At 42.1% G+C, this 23,439-nt stretch overlaps 2 protein-coding genes across 11 annotated transcripts in view; one reads left to right on the forward strand and one right to left on the reverse strand.

The window, feature by feature from the left end:
• The window catches only part of LOC131941206 (leucine-rich repeat-containing protein 71), a 42,114-nt gene extending 37,740 nt beyond the window's left edge, over positions 1-4,374 (forward strand). For 2 of the 9 annotated variants that reach the window (XM_059300246.1, XM_059300239.1), the window contains one exon: positions 4,062-4,370. The gene's annotated coding sequence lies outside the window, so the exon portion shown is untranslated. Of the gene's footprint in view, positions 1-4,061 lie in introns of all 9 variants that reach the window. The other 7 variants (XM_059300245.1, XM_059300247.1, XM_059300248.1 and 4 more) reach the window with 7 other exon arrangements.
• Positions 4,375-6,955: 2,581 nt separating this feature from the next.
• Positions 6,956-17,886, reverse strand: LOC131941205 (WD repeat-containing protein 20). Of its 2 annotated transcripts, none has more exons than XM_059300238.1 (4): positions 17,641-17,886; positions 14,453-14,635; positions 12,456-13,700; positions 6,956-8,907 (listed from the first exon to the last, which is right to left on the reverse strand). In XM_059300238.1, exons 1-4 carry the CDS (start codon positions 17,878-17,880, stop codon positions 8,887-8,889), a joined length of 1,689 nt encoding a protein of 562 aa, XP_059156221.1. In that variant the 5' UTR covers positions 17,881-17,886; the 3' UTR covers positions 6,956-8,886. The 2 variants fall into 2 exon arrangements, with proteins under 2 accessions (XP_059156221.1, XP_059156220.1); XM_059300237.1 differs by having other exon boundaries at positions 6,961-8,907; positions 17,632-17,886.
• Between the last annotated feature and the right edge of the window lie 5,553 nt (positions 17,887-23,439).

Raw genomic sequence — 23,439 nt, forward strand, 5'->3', positions numbered from 1 at the left:
GATGGACCATTATACTAGTAGGACCAGTGGTCACTTGGCCAGTAGATAGAGGTGATTTGATGGACCATTATACTAGTAGGACCAGTGGTCACTTGGCCAGTAGATAGAGGTGATTTGATGGACCATTATACTAGTAGGACCAGTGGTCACTTGGCCAGTAGATAGAGGTGACTTGATGGACCATTATACTAGTAGGACCAGTGGTCACTTGGCCAGTAGATAGAGGTGATTTGATGGACCATTATACTAGTAGGACCAGTGGTCACTTGGCCAGTAGATAGAGGTGATTTGATGGACCATTATACTAGTAGGACCAGTGGTCACTTGGCCAGTAGATAGAGGTGATTTGATGGACCATTATACTAGTAGGACCAGTGGTCACTTGGCCAGTAGATAGAGGTGATTTGATGGACCATTATACTAGTAGGACCAGTGGTCACTTGGCCAGTAGATAGAGGTGATTTGATGGACCATTATACTAGTAGGACCAGTGGTCACTTGGCCAGTAGATAGAGGTGACTTGATGGACCATTATACTAGTAGGACCAGTGGTCACTTGGCCAGTAGATAGAGGTGATTTGATGGACCATTATACTAGTAGGACCAGTGGTCACTTGGCCAGTAGATAGAGGTGATTTGATGGACCATTATACTAGTAGGACCAGTGGTCACTTGGCCAGTAGATAGAGGTGATTTGATGGACCATTATACTAGTAGGACCAGTGGTCACTTGGCCAGTAGATAGAGGTGATTTGATGGACCATTATACTAGTAGGACCAGTGGTCACTTGGCCAGTAGATAGAGGTGATTTGATGGACCATTATACTAGTAGGACCAGTGGTCACTTGGCCAGTAGATAGAGGTGATTTGATGGACCATTATACTAGTAGGACCAGTGGTCACTTGGCCAGTAGATAGAGGTGATTTGATGGACCATTATACTAGTAGGACCAGTGGTCACTTGGCCAGTAGATAGAGGTGATTTGATGGACCATTATACTAGTAGGACCAGTGGTCACTTGGCCAGTAGATAGAGGTGATTTGATGGACCATTATACTAGTAGGACCAGTGGTCACTTGGCCAGTAGATAGAGGTGACTTGATGGACCATTATACTAGTAGGACCAGTGGTCACTTGGCCAGTAGATAGAGGTGATTTGATGGACCATTATACTAGTAGGACCAGTGGTCACTTGGCCAGTAGATAGAGGTGACTTGATGGACCATTATACTAGTAGGACCAGTGGTCACTTGGCCAGTAGATAGAGGTGACTTGATGGACCATTATACTAGTAGGACCAGTGGTCACTTGGCCAGTAGATAGAGGTGATTTGATGGACCATTATACTAGTAGGACCAGTGGTCACTTGGCCAGTAGATAGAGGTGATTTGATGGACCATTATACTAGTAGGACCAGTGGTCACTTGGCCAGTAGATAGAGGTGATTTGATGGACCATTATACTAGTAGGACCAGTGGTCACTTGGCCAGTAGATAGAGGTGACTTGATGGACCATTATACTAGTAGGACCAGTGGTCACTTGGCCAGTAGATAGAGGTGACTTGATGGACCATTATACTAGTAGGACCAGTGGTCACTTGGCCAGTAGATAGAGGTGATTTGATGGACCATTATACTAGTAGGACCAGTGGTCACTTGGCCAGTAGATAGAGGTGATTTGATGGACCATTATACTAGTAGGACCAGTGGTCACTTGGCCAGTAGATAGAGGTGATTTGATGGACCATTATACTAGTAGGACCAGTGGTCACTTGGCCAGTAGATAGAGGTGACTTGATGGACCATTATACTAGTAGGACCAGTGGTCACTTGGCCAGTAGATAGAGGTGATTTGATGGACCATTATACTAGTAGGACCAGTGGTCACTTGGCCAGTAGATAGAGGTGACTTGATGGACCATTATACTAGTAGGACCAGTGGTCACTTGGCCAGTAGATAGAGGTGACTTGATGGACCATTATACTAGTAGGACCAGTGGTCACTTGGCCAGTAGATAGAGGTGACTTGATGGACCATTATACTAGTAGGACCAGTGGTCACTTGGCCAGTAGATAGAGGTGACTTGATGGACCATTATACTAGTAGGACCAGTGGTCACTTGGCCAGTAGATAGAGGTGATTTGATGGACCATTATACTAGTAGGACCAGTGGTCACTTGGCCAGTAGATAGAGGTGACTTGATGGACCATTATTCTAGTAGGACCAGTGGTCACTTGGCCAGTAGATAGAGGTGACTTGATGGACCATTATACTAGTAGGACCAGTGGTCACTTGGCCAGTAGATAGAGGTGACTTGATGGACCATTATACTAGTAGGACCAGTGGTCACTTGGCCAGTAGATAGAGGTGACTTGATGGACCATTATACTAGTAGGACCAGTGGTCACTTGGCCAGTAGATAGAGGTGATTTGATGGACCATTATACTAGTAGGACCAGTGGTCACTAGGCCAGTAGATAGAGGTGACTTGATGGACCATTATACTAGTAGGACCAGTGGTCACTAGGCCAGTAGATAGAGGTGACTTGATGGACCATTATACTAGTAGGACCAGTGGTCACTTGGCCAGTAGATAGAGGTGATTTGATGGACCATTATACTAGTAGGACCAGTGGTCACTTGGCCAGTAGATAGAGGTGACTTGATGGACCATTATACTAGTAGGACCAGTGGTCACTTGGCCAGTAGATAGAGGTGACTTGATGGACCATTATACTAGTAGGACCAGTGGTCACTTGGCCAGTAGATAGAGGTGACTTGATGGGCCAGTAGATAGAGGTGACTTGATGGACCATTATACTAGTAGGACCAGTGGTCACTTGGCCAGTAGATAGAGGTGACTTGATGGACCATTATACTAGTAGGACCAGTGGTCACTTGGCCAGTAGATAGAGGTGACTTGATGGACCATTATACTAGTAGGACCAGTGGTCACTTGGCCAGTAGATAGAGGTGATTTGATGGACCATTATACTAGTAGGACCAGTGGTCACTTGGCCAGTAGATAGAGGTGACTTGATGGACCATTATACTAGTAGGACCAGTGGTCACTTGGCCAGTAGATAGAGGTGACTTGATGGACCATTATACTAGTAGGACCAGTGGTCACTTGGCCAGTAGATAGAGGTGACTTGATGGACCATTATACTAGTAGGACCAGTGGTCACTTGGCCAGTAGATAGAGGTGATTTGATGGACCATTATACTAGTAGGACCAGTGGTCACTTGGCCAGTAGATAGAGGTGACTTGATGGACCATTATACTAGTAGGACCAGTGGTCACTTGGCCAGTAGATAGAGGTGACTTGATGGACCATTATACTAGTAGGACCAGTGGTCACTTGGCCAGTAGATAGAGGTGATTTGATGGACCATTATACTAGTAGGACCAGTGGTCACTTGGCCAGTAGATAGAGGTGATTTGATGGACCATTATACTAGTAGGACCAGTGGTCACTTGGCCAGTAGATAGAGGTGATTTGATGGACCATTATACTAGTAGGACCAGTGGTCACTTGGCCAGTAGATAGAGGTGACTTGATGGACCATTATACTAGTAGAACCAGTGGTCACTAGGCCAGTAGATAGAGGTGATTTGATGGACCATTATACTAGTAGAACCAGTGGTCACTTGGCCAGTTGATAGAGGTGACTTGATGGACCATTATACCAGTAGATAGAGGTGATTTGATGGACCATTATACTAGTAGAACCAGTGGTCACTTGGCCAGTAGATAGAGGTGACTTGATGGACCATTATACCAGTAGATAGAGGTGATTTGATGGACCATTATACTAGTAGGACCAGTGGTCACTTGGCCAGTAGATAGAGGTGATTTGATGGACCATTATACTAGTAGGACCAGTGGTCACTTGGCCAGTAGATAGAGGTGACTTGATGGACCATTATACTAGTAGGACCAGTGGTCACTAGGCCAGTAGATAGAGGTGATTTGATGGACCATTATACTAGTAGGACCAGTGGTTTACTCAATCTGCAATTGGAACTAAAATACTTGAAATCTTCCATCCACAGATCAATGTCTTGAGTGGTGTGCCCAGTCAGCTATGTCCACAAATATCAAGTGATATTTTCTAACTTCTGCTTTACTCCATTTTGTACATTTATATTTATATTTTTTAAATATACACATCCAAACAAAGCAGTAGCGTTTTTCTCAATCACTTTGTTAAAATGTACCAAATAAACCAATAATTACCTTCTGAATTGATGCTGTGGCAAGTTTTTGGTTTGAGCAAATAAACTCCGCTGATTAAGTATTGAAACAGAATTTTATTAGATAAATAAAACCAATGAGCAGAAATGTGACAAAGATGCATATTTGAATCATTAAAAACTTGCAACAATTTTATGTGCTCAACAACAGCAGTCAACTAGCTGTCATCCATTAGGGGAGGGCAGTCAACATGACATCTGTCATCCATTAGGGGAGGGCAGTCAACATCTGTCATCCATTAGGGGAGGGCAGTCAACATCTGTCATCCATTAGGGGAGGGCAGTCAACATCTGTCATCCATTAGGGGAGGGTAGTCAACATGACATCTGTCATCCATTAGGGGAGGGCAGTCAACTGACATCTGTCATCCATTAGGGGAGGGCAGTCAACATCTGTCATCCATTAGGGGAGGGCAGTCAACATGACATCTGTCATCCATTAGGGGAGGGCAGTCAACATCTGTCATCCATAAGGGGAGGGCAGTCAACTGACATCTGTCATCCATTAGGGGAGGGCAGTCAACATGACTTCTGTCATCCATTAGGGGAGGGCAGTCAACATCTGTCATCCATTAGGGGAGGGCAGTCAACATGACTTCTGTCATCCATTAGGGGAGGGCAGTCAACATGACATCTGTCATCCATTAGGGGAGGGCAGTCAACATGACATCTGTCATCCATTAGGGGAGGGTAGTCAACATGACATCTGTCATCCATTAGGGGAGGGCAGTCAACTGACATCTGTCATCCATTAGGGGAGGGCAGTCAACATCTGTCATCCATTAGGGGAGGGCAGTCAACATCTGTCATCCATTAGGGGAGGGTAGTCAACATCTGTCATCCATTAGGGGAGGGCAGTCAACATCTGTCATCCATTAGGGGAGGGCAGTCAACATGACATCTGTCATCCATTAGGGGAGGGCAGTCAACATCTGTCATCCATTAGGGGAGGGCAGTCAACATGACATCTGTCATCCATTAGGGGAGGGCAGTCAACATCTGTCATCCATTAGGGGAGGGCAGTCAACATGACATCTGTCATCCATTAGGGGAGGGCAGTCAACATCTGTCATCCATTAGGGGAGGGCAGTCAACATGACATCTGTCATCCATTAGGGGAGGGCAGTCAACATCTGTCATCCATTAGGGGAGGGCAGTCAACATCTGTCATCCATTAGGGGAGGGCAGTCAATATGACATCTGTCATCCATTAGAGGAGGGCAGTCAACATCTATCATCCATTAGGGGAGGGCAGTCAACTGACATCTGTCATCCATTAGGGGAGGGCAGTCAACATCTGTCATCCATTAGGGGAGGGCAGTCAACATGACATCTATCATCCATTAGGGGAGGGCAGTCAACATCTGTCATCCATTAGGGGAGGGCAGTCAACATCTGTCATCCATTAGGGGAGGGCAGTCAACATGACATCTGTCATCCATTAGGGGAGGGCAGTCAACATGACATCTGTCATCCATTAGGGGAGGGCAGTCAACATGACATCTGTCATCCATTAGGGGAGGGCAGTCAACATCTGTCATCCATTAGGGGAGGGCAGTCAACATCTGTCATCCATTAGGGGAGGGCAGTCAACATCTGTCATCCATTAGGGGAGGGCAGTCAACATCTGTCATCCATTAGGGGAGGGCAGTCAACATCTGTCATCCATTAGGGGAGGGCAGTCAACATCTGTCATCCATTAGGGGAGGGCAGTCAACATGACATCTGTCATCCATTAGGGGAGGGCAGTCAACATGACATCTATCATCCATTAGGGGAGGGCAGTCAACTGACATCTGTCATCCATTAGGGGAGGGCAGTCAACATCTGTCATCCATTAGGGGAGGGCAGTCAACATCTGTCATCCATTAGGGGAGGGCAGTCAACATGACATCTGTCATCCATTAGGGGAGGGCAGTCAACATCTGTCATCCATTACGGGAGGGCATTCAACATCTGTCATCCATTAGGGGAGGGCAGTCAACATGACATCTGTCATCCATTAGGGGAGGGCAGTCAACATGACATGTGTCATCTATTAGGGGACTGTAGTCAACATGACATCTGTCATCCATTAGGGGAGGGCAGTCAACATCTGTCATCCATTAGGGGAGGGCAGTCAACATCTGTCATCCATTACGGGAGGGCATTCAACATCTGTCATCCATTAGGGGAGGGCAGTCAACATGACATCTGTCATCCATTAGGGGAGGGCAGTCAACATGACATGTGTCATCTATTAGGGGACTGTAGTCAACATGACATCTGTCATCCATAAGGGGAGGGCAGTCAACATCTGTCATCCATTAGGGGAGGGCAGTCAACATGACATCTATCATCCATTAGGGGAGGGCAGTCAACATGACATCTGTCATCCATTAGGGGAGGGCAGTCAACATCTGTCATCCATTAGGGGAGGGCAGTCAACATCTGTCATCCATTAGGGGAGGGCAGTCAACATCTGTCATCCATTAGGGGAGGGCAGTCAACATCTGTCATCCATTAGGGGAGGGCAGTCAACATCTGTCATCCATTAGGGGAGGGCAGTCAACATCTGTCATCCATTAGGGGAGGGCAGTCAACATCTGTCATCCATTAGGGGAGGGCAGTCAACATCTGTCATCCATTAGGGGAGGGCAGTCAACATGACATCTATCATCCATTAGGGGAGGGCAGTCAACATCTATCATCCATTAGGGGAGGGCAGTCAACATGACATCTGTCATCCATTAGGGGAGGGCAGTCAACATCTGTCATCCATTAGGGGAGGGCAGTCAACATGACATCTATCATCCATTAGGGGAGGGCAGTCAACTGACATCTGTCATCCATTAGGGGAGGGCAGTCAACATCTGTCATCCATTAGGGGAGGGCAGTCAACATGACATCTATCATCCATTAGGGGAGGGCAGTCAACATGACTTCTGTCATCCATTAGGGGAGGGCATTCAACATGACATCTGTCATCCATTAGGGGAGGGTAGTCAACATGACATCTGTCATCCATTAGGGGAGGGCAGTCAACATCTGTCATCCATTAGGGGAGGGCAGTCAACATGACATCTATCATCCATTAGGGGAGGGCAGTCAACTGACATCTGTCATCCATTAGGGGAGGGCAGTCAACATCTGTCATCCATTAGGGGAGGGCAGTCAACATGACATCTATCATCCATTAGGGGAGGGCAGTCAACTGACATCTGTCATCCATTAGGGGAGGGCAGTCAACATCTGTCATCCATTAGGGGAGGGCAGTCAACATGACATCTATCATCCATTAGGGGAGGGCAGTCAACTGACATCTGTCATCCATTAGAGGAGGGCAGTCAACATCTGTCATCCATTAGGGGAGGGCAGTCAACATCTGTCATCCATTAGGGGAGGGCAGTCAACATCTGTCATCCATTAGGGGAGGGCAGTCAACATCTGTCATCCATTAGGGGAGGGCAGTCAACATGACATCTGTCATCCATTAGGGGAGGGCAGTCAACATCTGTCATCCATTAGGGGAGGGCAGTCAACATGACATCTGTCATCCATTAGGGGAGGGTAGTCAACATGACATCTGTCATCCATTAGGGGAGGGCAGTCAACATCTGTCATCCATTAGGGGAGGGCAGTCAACATGACATCTATCATCCATTAGGGGAGGGCAGTCAACTGACATCTGTCATCCATTAGGGGAGGGCAGTCAACATCTGTCATCCATTAGGGGAGGGCAGTCAACATGACATCTATCATCCATTAGGGGAGGGCAGTCAACTGACATCTGTCATCCATTAGGGGAGGGCAGTCAACATCTGTCATCCATTAGGGGAGGGCAGTCAACATGACATCTATCATCCATTAGGGGAGGGCAGTCAACTGACATCTGTCATCCATTAGGGGAGGGCAGTCAACATCTGTCATCCATTAGGGGAGGGCAGTCAACATCTGTCATCCATTAGGGGAGGGCATTCAACATGACATCTGTCATCCATTAGGGGAGGGCAGTCAACATCTGTCATCCATTAGGGGAGGGCAGTCAACATCTGTCATCCATTAGGGGAGGGCATTCAACATCTGTCATCCATTAGGGGAGGGCAGTCAACATCTGTCATCCATTAGGGGAGGGCATTCAACATGACATCTGTCATCCATTAGGGGAGGGCAGTCAACATGACATCTGTCATCCATTAGGGGAGGGCAGTCAACATCTGTCATCCATTAGGGGAGGGCATTCAACATCTGTCATCCATTAGGGGAGGGCAGTCAACATGACATCTGTCAGGTACATCTCTAGTGTCACATGACTAGAAAACCTAATCTGGTCATTCCTTTCTTTCTCTAACCCTCACATTATCTGACATATATAAAATCCTCACATTACGTAATTTTTTAAAATATGTGTTTCTTACATACTGAAATGATTACACACTTTCTTATATAATCATCCATTACATTTTGTAGTCCAATGCTATTGTTATTCCATATCTTACAATACACAATTATTACATTGTCATTTTTTGTCTGATCCTTACACACAATCTTACATTCTGTAATCCTTGGATCCACCTAGGGGTCTGGAATAAAAACAAGGCCTCTTCAAGCAAACAAATAAATAAGACAGTGCCTGCCTGTCACCTCATTCATTGCCTTCTCTCATCTGAAACAAAATCAGTTGTTTTATTAGAGCAGCACAACAGTCAACTTGATTTAGCCAATAACCTAGCACACAACTAGTAGTGCCAACTAGAATAAAAACACCCCCCCCCCAAAAATATTTCCGTGCCCCACTCATATATATATCTATATGTCTATATATAGCCTACAAATATTAGCAGACTGTCTCCCTAGATTATTAAACTATTTAATAATGTAACCAATAATACAGTCTGTTACATAACCTATTGAAATATATCCATCCTGAGACAACATAGCACACAGAAATCAGCTCAAACTAATTTCTGGCCTTCAATTATTGAGTTTTAAATATGTCTTTATCTTCTTTATGCCCGACGAATATTGTGAAAAGTGTAATTTCATATCCGTCAATCAAATGAATATGAACCACGGAAGTTTGATATGTGTAATGGTTTCCTGTGTTCGTTTCATTTTTATGTTGTTTTTTTTGCATGTATATTATTAATTTTCTCTGAATTCCTTTTTAAAGCTATATCATTCGTTAGTATGCTTTATTTAAATAATATTAAGAGAACAAATTGCTTTTTAATTTGCTAAGTAAAAACTATTTCAATGAGCTTTATGAGCACCACCATTAGGCTATTTATAGAAGAGCAATAGGACGTGGGAGTGGTTTGGAGGTTGGCCTTTCTTTCACACAACAACTCATGTAGTTTGTGGTGGTTCTGGTGGTATGGTAGTTCTGGTGGTATGGTAGTTCTGGTGGTATGGTAGTTCTGGTGGTATGATGGTTCTGGTGGTATGGTAGTTCTGGTGGTATGGTAGTTCTGGTGGTATGGTAGTTCTGGTGGTATGGTAGTTCTGGTGGTATGGTAGTTCTGGTGGTATGGTAGTTCTGGTGGTATGGTAGTTCTGGTGGTATGGTGGTTCTGGTGGTATGGTAGTTCTGGTGGTATGGTGGTTCTGGTGGTATGGTGGTTCTGGTGGTATGGTGGTTCTGGTGGTATGGTAGTTCTGGTGGTATGGTAGTTCTGGTGGTATGATGGTTCTGGTGGTATGGTAGTTCTGGTGGTATGGTAGTTCTGGTGGTATGGTAGTTCTGGTGGTAAGGTAGTTCTGGTGGTATGGTGGTTCTGGTGGTATGTTGGTTCTGGTGGTATGGTAGTTCTGGTGGTATGGTAGTTCTGGTGGTATGGTAGTTCTGGTGGTATGGTAGTTCTGGTGGTATGGTAGTTCTGGTGGTAAGGTAGTTCTGGTGGTATGGTGGTTCTGGTGGTATGGTGGTTCTGGTGGTATGGTAGTTCTGGTGGTATGGTAGTTCTGGTGGTATGGTAGTTCTGGTGGTATGGTAGTTCTGGTGGTATGGTAGTTCTGGTGGTAAGGTAGTTCTGGTGGTATGTTGGTTCTGGTGGTATGGTAGTTCTGGTGGTATGGTAGTTCTGGTGGTATGGTAGTTCTGGTGGTATGGTAGTTCTGGTGGTATGGTAGTTCTGGTGGTATGGTAGTTCTGGTGGTATGGTGGTTCTGGTGGTATGGTGGTTCTGGTGGTATGGTAGTTCTGGTGGTATGGTGGTTCTGGTGGTATGGTAGTTCTGGTGGTATGGTGGTTCTGGTGGTATGGTGGTTCTGGTGGTATGGTAGTTCCGTCCCTGACAACTAGACAGCAACTCAAGTTGATGTGTCAAATTTAATATATAAAACCTAGCACACAACTAGCCAGCAACTCAAGTTGATGTACACAACAACTCCAAAAACAAAAAAAATTAAAACAAATAAGTAAAACAAACTCAAATAAAATGACAACACAACAAAAAACACTAATAGCATTGTGTATAACAACACCTCCCTTTCTGCATAAACCAGCCCATACTCTCACAGCATGATCAAATCCACTAGAATTCAATGCATGAGTGACCAGTACCACATCTGGCTGTCAGAAATCTTTGTCCAGCTAACTTAACAGTACTCAAGTTATTTTATTCACACACAGACAGTCAGACACACATACACTATACAGACAGTCAGACAAGCAGACATACAGTCAAGCAGACACACATACAATATACAGACAGTCAGACAAGCAGACATACAGTCAAGCAGACACACATACACTATACAGACAGTCAGACAAGCAGACATACAGTTAAGCAGACACACATACACTATACAGATAAGCAAACAGACAAGCAGACACTATACAGACAAGCAGAAACTATACAGACAAGCAGACACACAGAAACTATATAGACAATCACACACACAGACATAATACAGACAAGCAGACACACATACACTATACAGACAAGCAGACACACAGACACTATACAGACAAGCAAACAGACACTATACAGACACAGACACTATACAGACACATACACTATACAGACACGGACACTATACAGACACAGACACTACACAGACACACAGACAAGCACACACACACAGACACTATACAGACAAGCAGACACTATACAGACACACAGACAAGCAGACACTATACAGACACACAGACAAGCAGACACTATACAGACACACAGACAAGCAGACACTATACAGACACACAGACAAGCAGACACTATACAGACACACAGACAAGCACACACACACAGACACTATACAGACAAGCAGACACTATACAGACACACAGACAAGCAGACACTATACAGACACACAGACAAGCAGACACTATACAGACACACAGACAAGCAGACACTATACAGACACACAGACAAGCACACACACACAGACACTATACAGACAAGCAGACACTATACAGACACACAGACAAGCAGACACTATACAGACACACAGGCACTTGAAACAACATGTCTGTAACACTTGGAATTTAAATTGTAGGACAATCACTGCATTCAAAAAGCAACCCAAAGGAGAATACTTTCACAGAAGCAGGAGTACACAATTAGGCCTACATTCTTTTTGAAAAACTTTCTCTATGCTAAAAAAAATAAATTTCTAGATGTTCAAATCACTTCCTACTCATTCAATGTAAGAACGGGGGTGATGAAGATTGAAGGATTGAAAGAACAGAGGTGATGAAGATTGAAGGATTGAAAAAACAGGGGTGATGAAGATTGAAAGAACAGGGGTGATGAAGATTGAAAGAACAGGGGTGATGAAGATTGAAGGATTGAAAGAACAGGGGTGATGAAGATTGAAAGAACAGGGGTGATGAAGATTGAAGGATTGAAAGAACAGGGGTGATGAAGATTGAAAGAACAGGGGTGATGAAGATTGAAAGAACAGGGGTGATGAAGATTGAAAGAACAGGGGTGATGAAGATTGAAGGATTGAAAGAACAGGGGTGATGAAGATTGAAAGAACAGGGGTGATGAAGATTGAAGGATTGAAAGAACAGGGGTGATGAAGATTGAAAGAACAAGAGTGATGAAGATTGAAAGAACAGGGGTGATGAAGATTGAAGGATTGAAAGAACAGGGGTGATGAAGATCGAAAGAACAGGGGTGATGAAGATTCAAAGAACAGGGGTGATGAAGATTGAAAGAACAGGGGTGATGAAGATTGAAAGAACAGGGTCTAAATTGTACTCACTTGTCCTGGCCTGGCCCATGTCAGGACAATGCCCTCCTGACAAGCTGTAACAATGCACTCGTTGCGGAATGAAATTGAAGTCAGTCTCTCATGGGAAACTTTTTTGCAAACTAAAGGTTCTAAGATAGGGACTTGGTCAAGCCTTGGACATGCCTGAGTTCCATACAGCTTCATGGCACTGTCCACTGGACGCAGATGGTTTGATTTAACTACACAAGACTTTTCACAATTTCTTGCCGCTAAACTCAAGTTTCTTTTATGTTCTTTTTTATCACTAGCATCTTTACGCTCAGACAAAGTAGCAAACTTGGTATTCATCACAGGATAAGCATGACCATCTGCATAGGCATTGGAGGAAACATCGTTGGCTCCACAATTTTGTGAATGAGGTAAACTATTAGAACGTGGTAGAGGTACCAACCCTACACTGCTAGTCCGTGATTTCCCGTAAGGCTGCTTTAATACATCTTCTGTCAAGTCCCATAAACACAGCTCAGTGTCTTGCCCCACTGAACCAAAACGGTAAGAAATACAATTGAGTGTTGTGCTTGTTTCTAAGGTTGAAGAAGAATAATGGTTGGAAGTACTAATGTGAGCACCATTTGGATGCTGATGTGGTGTGTGGGGGTGCCCACAGCTGGAGTCAATGTGGTTAGTTCCTTCATTGACTGGTAGCAAACCACCTTCTGGTGCTATCACATCAGTCAGTTCTTCATCACAAACTATACATGTGTAGGGGTCAAATGCCACCATGTTGACCCAGGATTTATGGCCATGACCACGACATACAACACGTTTTTCATGAAAGGACCAAACAGTGACCAAGTCGTCCTCTCCACCAGTGACCAAATACTTGCCATCAGGTGACCAGTTGACACACAATAACCCACCAAAAAAACTCTTCATTGTCCCCAACAACTCCATTGTACTGTATTGAAAAACACGAAGATGCCCATCTTGGCTGACCACAGCTAAATACTTGGCACAGGGCGAGAAGGCAAATTCATGAATAGCACCTTGACCAATGAGCCAGCGATACATTGGATTGCGAGTACTTTTAGTTTTACAAGTGAAAACAGCGTAGCCTTCTCCTTGTTTAAAGGGTTGATAATTGGGCGGTGTCTGCCCACATGGGAGCTCTTCATTGTAAAGATACATTTGTCCAGAGGCGTGGGACACAAGGAACTGGTTGGGTGAGTTAGGAATCCACTTGATACAGGTCACTTTAGTCTTGTCAATCAGCCTCTGAAATCAAGTCAGGTAAAGCTATTTCAACAACTACTTTATGAAAAGTCTTTTGGAGTGCACTAACCCTGGATTTATCTCTTGGAAACTGCAGTGGACAATCAATGTTCCATAAATGTTCTCATTAATAAATAGTCAAACACAAAATAAGAATGCATCTACTTGCATCTTTTCTACATTGGGAACAAAAACAAACAAGATGTTTCTTCAATAAACCAAGTTCTTAGGTCAAAGTGCTACCTAGATCAAAAGTTTTATAACATAGCTAAAAAGTGCTACCTAGGTCAAAAGTTTTACAACATAGCTAAAAAGTGCTACCTAGGTCAAAAGTTTTACAACATAGCTAAAAAGTGCTACCTAGGTCAAAAGTTTTATAACATAGCTAAAAAGTGCTACCTAGGTCAAAAGTTTTATAACATAGCTAAAAAGTGCTACCTAGGTCAAAAGTTTTATAACATAGCTAAAAAGTGCTACCTAGATCAAAAGTTTTATAACATAGCTAAAAAGTACTACCTAGATCAAAAGCTTTACGTTATAGCTAAATAGTGCTACCTAGATCAAAAGCTTTATGTTATAGCTAAAAAGTGCTAGCTAGATCAAAGTTTACTTTTTGTTTCAGTTCAGTGCAACTCGAAATATATAAAAATAAATTCTTAAAATCAATGGCTAAATGTTGAGCCCTGAATTCAATGTGCTTATCTCTCAATAAGTGATAGTGTGTGTGTGTGTGTGTGTGAGGGAGAGAAAGATACCTCTTCATTGTAGAGTTTGCTAATCTCCTTTTTGATGGGGTCAATGAGCTGGACCTGGCCGGCAGTGAAGCCAACCAAGAGCAGCACACTGTCAGGGTTAAGAAAATGTTGGTTGAAGTCATGGCATGTGGGCAGCGTTCCCTTGTAGATCCTTTTATCTATTGGCTTGCTTAGGTCTGCTGCCTGAAATCAAATGGTAAATTTTTGCAATTTTGTTTCCACCAACATTTCATGTCATAACCTCACACATCCACCAACATTTCATGTCATAACCTCACACATCCACCAACATTTCATGTCATAACCTCACACATCCACCAACATTTCATGTCATAACCTCACACATCCACCTACAATCCCTCTTAAAATTGTAGCTTCTGCTCCTTTTTTTAAATCCATTTCTACTAATACCATATCTACCAAGTTCAGTTATTATGGTATAAAAATAATTTCTATTAATTTCTATTATAGTTTACAATAATTCTCAGTCTAACATGTAAAAATAATTTCTAAGGAAACGATAAAAAAATCAAGTGAAATAAACCGGGAGTGATCTCCCCTAAACCTTCTCGAATATTCTTATATAACACTACAGGAGATGGCACATCATGATTTTTAATACATATTTAATTACTTAAACTTTTTAAAATAGAATAAAATCTCGTAGAAAAAAGAATTGCACAACAATTGAATGAAAAACAGCATGCGTATAACAGTGCGGAATATTATTAGTACTTTATAAATTCATATGCGGGTTTTTTTGAGAAATCTGAAATAGCGTAATTTACTACTTCCGGTCAACGGAAATTGCTCAAAATTTGACAGAAGGCAGAGAATAAGATATTTTACTTTTATGTGAAATGCCATTTATCTATCTGAAACAGTACTCAAGTATAAGTTCCCTTTTCAAACCTGACGGTCTATAAGGCAAGTGAAGTAGAGTTCACTTGTTTCTGTGACCTCGGCATATGAAGAGATAGTGTGGTCAGCCATATGCCCAGCCGCCTTTACTTTCCCTAATGTGAGTTAGGTACCCATCAGAGTTGGGTGGACTCAGGGACGGTCTACTGACTTGAACCCAGATTCAAACTCGAGACTTACGGGTTAGCAGTCCAGCTCTCTACTGCTAGACCACTACGTCCCCTCAAGATATAGGTTTTGAAAAATTGAAAGTAGAAAAAGTTCCACTTCCGCTTATCGGAAATTGCTGAAAAGTTGATACAGAACTACAAATTTAATATAATACTTATATATAAAATTTCATCAACCTAGCTGTAACGGTACTCAAGGTATCGTGTTTACACACAGACAGACACACAGACAGACATACGGACAAGAATTATGTTTTCCGTATCAGTGAGGTGTAAAACGTTGAGATTTGTAAAAATCTCGATTTTTTTTTTGCTTGATTACAAGACTTTCTCTATAGGCCTACTTCGTATATACGAGAAAGTAAAAAATATATTAGGTAATACTTTGATGTTTAAAACACAAATTTTCCTTTGTAGACTCTAGATTCTACTTTTAGTATTTAAGCCTAATAATAAACATTATTGAAAATATTAAAGCTGTATATCGGTTATTAGGTACACAATTTGTGTTATTGAAATAAAAAATTGGTAGTAACAAGTAATGAGGGGTCTATTAAATTTGGCTGATTCTAGAGGGAAAAAGATTTAATTGTATTTACAAACAAACCTCATAACCCTAACACCAACCCTAACCCTAGCGCAGCTAATAAAGTCACTACGAATGCGCAGAACTATTAAGTTTTGTATCTTCTGCCGCCGATCAGATAGAGATGCTGGGGCGAAATTTTTTTGGATGTCAATGTGTTTGTATGTGTGTGTGTGTGGGGGGGGGGGGAATTGAGTTTTGTCAAATGTGGACTCATGTAGACAGGGTGAGTGGTGTAATATCCAAAATTTTTGTGGACATCATAAAAATTACCCTGTAATGACTAAATTTCAGTTTCTAGCATTACTTTTAAAATGTTTAAGTGTTGTTACACTTTTTGAACTCCGTGCCCCATGTCACATTATTCTCACACTATTCTGAACTGCCTCTCCCTCTAAGGAGAGTGAAATCATTTATGGACAACCCCTACACTACAAATTTTAATACACTGTATAACATAGAGGCTAAGCCAGTACTAGCTCCTCAAATCCACCAAAAAAGCAATAAAAAGTGCATCTTAAATAATCTTTTGTTCAGCTTGGGACAGACTTTCCAAGCAGATGTTTTTTTCAGGCCTTAAATCAGTTTGGGCCTTAACTTCTGAGTTTTGTTAGATCTATATGATAATGGATAGGCCTACCTTGCAATGGAGTTTAATTTTTCATTTTATGAGACAGCCCAATAAAATAAGGCCGATACTAGCCGGAATAAGATACGCATGCGCAATGGAGAGAAACTACAACTTGCCGTCGTGGCGATGTTTTCGATGGTACTGCGCATGTGTGTGTTTACAACCGCAGAACCCTAATACCAACCCTAACCCTAATCCTATCCCTAACCCTATCCCTATCCCTAACCCTAACTCTAATCTTACCCCTAACCCTCATTCTAGCCCTAACCCTAGCCATATGTCACTGCGCATGCCCAGAGCTATCTTTTGCCGACTAAGTGGAGACGTTGGGGAGAAAAATCTTCTTCCGAGTAGTCACTTTGATAAAATAATAAAGGCCGATACTAGCCGGAATAAGATATGCATGCGATATGCATGCGCAATGGAGAGAAACTACGACTTGCCTTCGCGGCGATGTTTTCGATGGTACTGCGCATGCGTGTGTTTACAACCGCAGAACCCTAACACCAACCATAATCCTAACCCTAACCCTATCCTATCCCTAATCCTACCCCTAACCCTCATTCTAGCCCTAACCCTAGCCATAGGTCACTGCGCATGCGCAGAGCTATCTTTTGCCGACTAAGTGGAGACATTGGGGAGAAAAATCTTCCGAGTAGTCACTTCGAATAATAAATCTAGAAAAAAAAATCTAGATCATAGTAGATAGGTTACTAAGAATCACTAAGAAGATGATCGAATTTTCTATGGGTCTGGCCTAGTCTAATAAAAATTTACTATGGGAGCTGATAACTCAGATAACTGAGCTAAATCTAAATGGTATAATAATCTACTTATTTAAAACAGATGACCTCCCAATGGGTAATATTACCTTACGTACACCTTTGTAAACATAGACGTACAGCTCCCTGCCAACATTAAAACACAAACGATCAGGTGACGTTGTACCGTCATTAACATCTACAAATGAAACTTTAACGGGAGTGTTTGCTTGACCATTAAATGCAACACGGCTTGGCTTTGAATACTCAGAATGGGACATCAGTTTATAGGATCCTTCGCGAGTAACGAAATGTGTTTTTATGTCATCTTTACCCCCACCCTCACTCTGAGCAGCCATGTTGAGATTTGGATAACTTCTAAGCGATACCCGGATATTAACTAATAAGGCGCATGTACCTGTAATGGTTCCTGTTATTAAACCCTAAACTAGATCTAGAATCTAGATCTAGACTCTAGATCTATATATCAAATTTGAAATATAGTTTTCTAGAGGCCTACTAATGTTTGTCTTTATATATTTTATTATTGTTTCTGTTTATTAAAATAACAATTTGCAATACGTTGGACATTTTTGCCTTTTTAAAAAAAACAGTATGATTTTTGTTGGGCCATCAGCATCAACTATGATCAACAGCGCAGAGCAGCCCGCTTATGAAAATCAAATTAAAATTTACCTTTAATAAGCTTCTGAAGTATAATTGTAAACACTATTAAACAGGGTTTCTTTTGTACATTTTTCTCCGGGGCGAGGGGCAGAGGCGTAGCGAGGGGGGGGCGGGGACATATGTCCCCGGGCGCCGACCTTAGGGGGGGCGCCAAATTGAAAGTTTGAGGGGGGGTGCAAATGAAAAGTTCGAGGGGGGGGGGTGCAAATCGAAAGTTTGAGGGGGGGGTGTGCAAATGAAAAGTTCGAGGGGGGGGTGCAAATCGAAAATTTGCTCCCGAGGGGGGCGCCAAATTGAAAGTATGTCCCCGGGCGCCGGGAAGGGTCGCTACGCCTCTGGCGAGGGGGGGGTGAAACTTCCGCCGCTAGTTAATCAGATAGTCAAGTTATCTTATTTCTGCTCGTGTACCCGTTACACTGCAAGAGAGGAAATTATATAAGTTTGTCCACACCACACTTAGACGCCCGAGGGTGCCCTTGTGTTTCTTCCAGACTTGTCTTTCTCCGGGGAGGGGGGGGGGGCGACGACTAAATTTTACGGGGGGGGGGGGGGCGGACACTGGTTAAGGTATATATTTTCTATATAAATTTCCATTTCGTTCGGGGGGGGGGGCGGTAGACTTTCTTCATTTCGAGTCAGTGTTTCTTACTTAAATGAGAATCAGAAGTGTAGGCTAATCACTCTCAATTATGGCGAGGAAGAACCTACAGTTCATGGCGTCAGAGACGTAGCGAGGGCGGGGGGTGCGGACCGCACCGGTGACACAATTTAGGGGGGGGGGGGGTGACAGCTTGGCAAAAAAATTGCAAAATGTACAGTAGAAAAATGCTTTTTTTTCTAGTTCCATTAATGATTAATTAATGTCAGATAGTCTTTTAAGTTAAAAGCGACAAGTATTACAAGAGTGTGGGGGTGAAACCTTGACGTAAACGTGCATACTATAATACATCACACTGTATTATTAATAGACTATAGATAAACATCGTTACTATAACGTCTGCAGTGATTAAAGCGTATACACATACATGTATACGTATACGGCGTATATTTAAATTATTAGGCCTATGTAGGCCGACACACACGCACATACCCCACCACACACCCACACACATGTGTATATATATATATATATATATATATATATATATATATATATATATATATATATATATATATATATATATATATATATATATATATATATATATATATATATATATATATATATATATATATTTATATGTAACTAGGGGAAGTTACCAGAGACATGAGAACGCAGTACAGCGCTGTCAACTTTGACACGACTGATGTAATAACGCAGGTGTTGGCTGATAACGATCAGAAAGCCAAGGCGTAGTATCTTGGGAAGCGATACGAGAAGAACGCAATACGGTCTGTCAACTTTGATGTGACAGGATGCAGATGGCTTATTAAATCGGACTGTACGACAGAAGCGGCGTAATTAACATTCTGATGCAACGATTAGAATCGATTACGACTACGATTATGATAGGACCGAATACGATTACGAATACGAAGGGGATATATAGGAAGGCGACGGCTGAGCTCGGTCTCTCTCTCTCGCTCGCTCTCGATCAGTCAGTCTGTGTGGCAGTATCAAGTTGGTTATTGAACGGGTTAGCCGTATTGTGTTAAGAAGGACGATAGACATGTGCATTCAGTTATGTGAAGACTAGTGAGGACTGTTGGGGGTCAGTTGATTCAGACTATTATTGTGAAGCATTCCTTTTGATTCATTATATTATTGTGAAGCATTTCTTTGATTCATGTAATAAAAGGATCAATAGCGAACCTGCATCTTCGAGTATCTATACTGTGGTCGATGTTGTGTAGAATGAGTGGTTAGACTCGGTAACATTTGGCGTTGTCGAGCAGAACTCGTTAACATTTGGCACTACAGGCAAATAGTCTCGTTACATATATATATATATATACACCTTTCTTGTGGGGGGGGGGGGTGACACCCCGAAGTGCCACTCTTTCAAAATGTAGGCCTATATATGCGTCACATTTCTCACGCGGAACACTCAGTTTACCGGTCACTTGAGTGCTGGGGCATCGGAAAAGCAAGGACGATCAATAGACGTATCCTAGAGATAGCCACGTATCCTAGAGATAGCCACGTATCCTAGAGATAGCCACGTATCCTAGAGATAGCCACGTATCCTAGAGATAGCCACGTATCCTAGAGATAGCCACGTATCCTAGAGATAGCCACGGTGGAACTCTTATTCAACTTACTCACTGAATGTCGTTTGACATCATGTCCCTATTGTTGGGTGCTCTATATAATGAATGTAAGCTTAATAGTGCTCTTGGGGAGCCCATGGCGCTCCAGGTTACCCAAGGTGCGTGACGCCGGCAGACGCACCTGATTCGATATAAACGACAGTTAAAGTAGCCCACCGTATCCTAAAGGTATAACGTACTTAAAGACGAACGTAGGCTTCATAATGCTCATGGGGGGGGAGAGTCAGCGGCGCCAAATCACACAATATCGGGGTGCCAATAGATGCGCCTGAATCAATTTTTTTTGTCATTTACGTAGCTCATTTCCGACACAATCTAAAGTGAAAGGGAGGGGGGGGGGACCTCTCTGGGAAAGTGAGGAAATCGTGGCGAAAAAAGCAAAGACCGAAGAAGAGAAAATAAGTGATGAAAATTAAGGGGAATTAATTTTGAAATTCCTAAAAAAAACTTTTAATAACAAACTTTTATATAATTATAATGATGCACTGAAAGTAGAAAATAAATGATAATAAAGTGACCCACCCTTTTTATATTTAGTGATTTACATAATAGTGCGCTGGTATTTACAAAAAAAAATATTTTTTTTTTTAATTTTAAGTGTATTATTATTTTTTAAAAGCAGAAAATGTTTTAATAACAAGATTTTATGTAATAATTCACTAAAAAGGAGAAAATAAATGATTTTCTTTAAGGGGGAAGGCTCCGGTAAAAAAAAAAAATTTAATACTCGTTAGAAAACAGTTATTTCTTTACAGCTTTATTAAGATTATTCCGAATATGCATTTCCACTAAAAAAATTGGTTTAAAAATCTTGGTACATATGACAACGGCGGCCATCTTGAAAGATGTTTTCCACAATACATAAAATATTATATTTTAAGCTCAATAAACAATGAATTCATAATCTTCTTCCATATTTTGGGGCACTCAGCTAAAAATTTTACGTGCATATCTTCAAAATAATTTATTAGGAATTTTCAAAATTTGTGTCCGTTCAAAACACTTAATTTTGGGGAATTTTGGGGCATTAAAACTAGTGTTTTAAATGGACCCCCCCAATTTGAAAATTCATAAAAATTTAAACCCTAACCCATCCCCCGTAGTGTTATATACGAATATTCGAAAAAGTTTTGGGGAGATCACTCCCGGTTTATTTATTTTTCTATATTACGCAAGAGCGGTGTCCCGGGAGGGTGCGATTTTTATTTAGCCTATTTACGGTATATGAACACCTCTGGGATTATATCTGTGGGGGAATAATCTATTTCGTACGGGCGTCGCCCCGGCTGGGTGCGATTTTGCGCCCCGGGCTTTCCTGTGAGCGCTATAGCGTTTTAAGGATAAGAGGGAGTTTTATGGTCGTTCACTAAATTGAATCAGGAGAGTTCGCAGGCGCCCGGCAGGATGTGATCTGTGTCCCGGGCTATGGCGCCTACGTTAGTTTTAAACAGTGCGAAAGACTATGCATAAGATGGGGTATCATTAGCGTCGTTCACTAAACAAAATTTTGGTTCATCATCCTTTGGAGGCAGTTTTACTCTTATCATCCACAGTATTTTTCTATTGCTTTAACTAAATTTACCCGGTATATTTAATTGTATACACAATTTTTTGAAGTTGTGTGTGAATGTGATTGTTATGTGATTTATTCTACTTCCTCAAAAGTATGCATCTGAACAAGATAAGCTGACATACAAGGGGTTCCCAGAAAGAAGCGCAACAGAAAAAAAGCGCAATGGAAAAAAGCGCAAAAAAAGCGCAATGGAAAAAAGCGCAAAAAATGCGCAACGGAAAAAAGCGGAAACAGAAAAAAGCGCAAAAAGAAAAAAGCGCAAACAGAAAAAAGCACAACGGAAAAATGCGCAAGGGAAAAAAGCGCAAAAAAAAAAAGAAAAAAACGCAAACAGAAAAAACACACACAGAAAAGTGTGCACATCGAAAAATGCGCAGAGAAATTTTAGCACAAAGACCTCTTTATTAGGGCTGCTGTGAGAGGGTCGTGTTTGACCTGACGCGATCTACTACCATTTAAAGAATACCACTACCATGTGCATTCATATTGCCACGATGCACTACGATACAGGCGATAATCGCTTGACACTACGCCAATTATTTTCTTGTTCACTATTTATTCAACTACTATTCTCGTATAAATAAACATAAAACTATCCTTGATATTGGCATTACACGGAGTATCTCTCACATTCTCCCTAGTCCGAACTCCCAAGCCTGCCTACTATATTAACCCGTTCCTATCGCAAAACTTCACTCTCTTTCTTCCGCGTCATCAAACATGCATTCGCTATATCTCTCGCACACAACACTCATTCGCACCAAAATACCATGATAAAACACACATCATAATCATTATGTATTTAATATTATTTCATCATGCACCTACCTACCTGTACTTCCTGTATTCTACAAATAATCATCAAGAATATAACAATAATTTCGGTTTTACGTACGTTTACTAATGTTTGTTTTACAAAATACGTAATCAGATGGTTTTCCTCCGTGTGAGCTGGGCACATACAGCTGTACACGTGAACACCGTGTGTCTGTCTTTTTATGCGTTACTACACCCTTCATTTGGGGGATAGGTGTACTACTTGAATCATCAGTCTCGCTGCATTAGGGACCTCCGCCGGGGGAGGGGGGTGCGGGATGAGCTTTATTTTTAAAGTTTCGCCACTGGCACCTTGATAGTGGTTTTGTAAATAAAGAGTAGTGATGTTATACAGTAGCTAAGACATGCTGTTGCGTAAAAAGAAATATACATAGTGTATAGTGTAGTGTGAAAGAAAGGAAAACATTCAAACTACTTCCATGAATTATTTCCCTTTTTTAAATAGTCAAAGAGGGGTACTCATAAGCTCCTTCTGATAGAAGAAATATACATAAGCTGTAGTGTGAAAGAAAGGAAAACATTCAAACTACTTCCATGAATTATTTCCCTT

The sequence above is a fragment of the Physella acuta genome, unplaced genomic scaffold (assembly GCF_028476545.2).
Source record: "Physella acuta isolate Inbredline_101_S28 unplaced genomic scaffold, ASM2847654v3 ptg000353l, whole genome shotgun sequence".
NCBI lineage: Eukaryota > Metazoa > Mollusca > Gastropoda > Physidae > Physella > Physella acuta.

Coding starts and splice junctions, on each gene's coding strand:
- LOC131941205 (XM_059300237.1), bottom strand. CDS start 17,880: ATGGCTGCTCAGAGTGAGGGTGGGGGTAAAGATGACATAAAAACACAT. Junction 14,636..17,631: donor TTTACAAAGGTGTACGTAAG/GTAATATTACCC, acceptor ATTTGATTTCAG/GCAGCAGACCTAAGCAAGCC. Junction 8,908..12,455: donor CATGGGCCAGGCCAGGACAA/GTGAGTACAATT, acceptor ATTTTGTTTCAG/ATGAGAGAAGGCAATGAATG.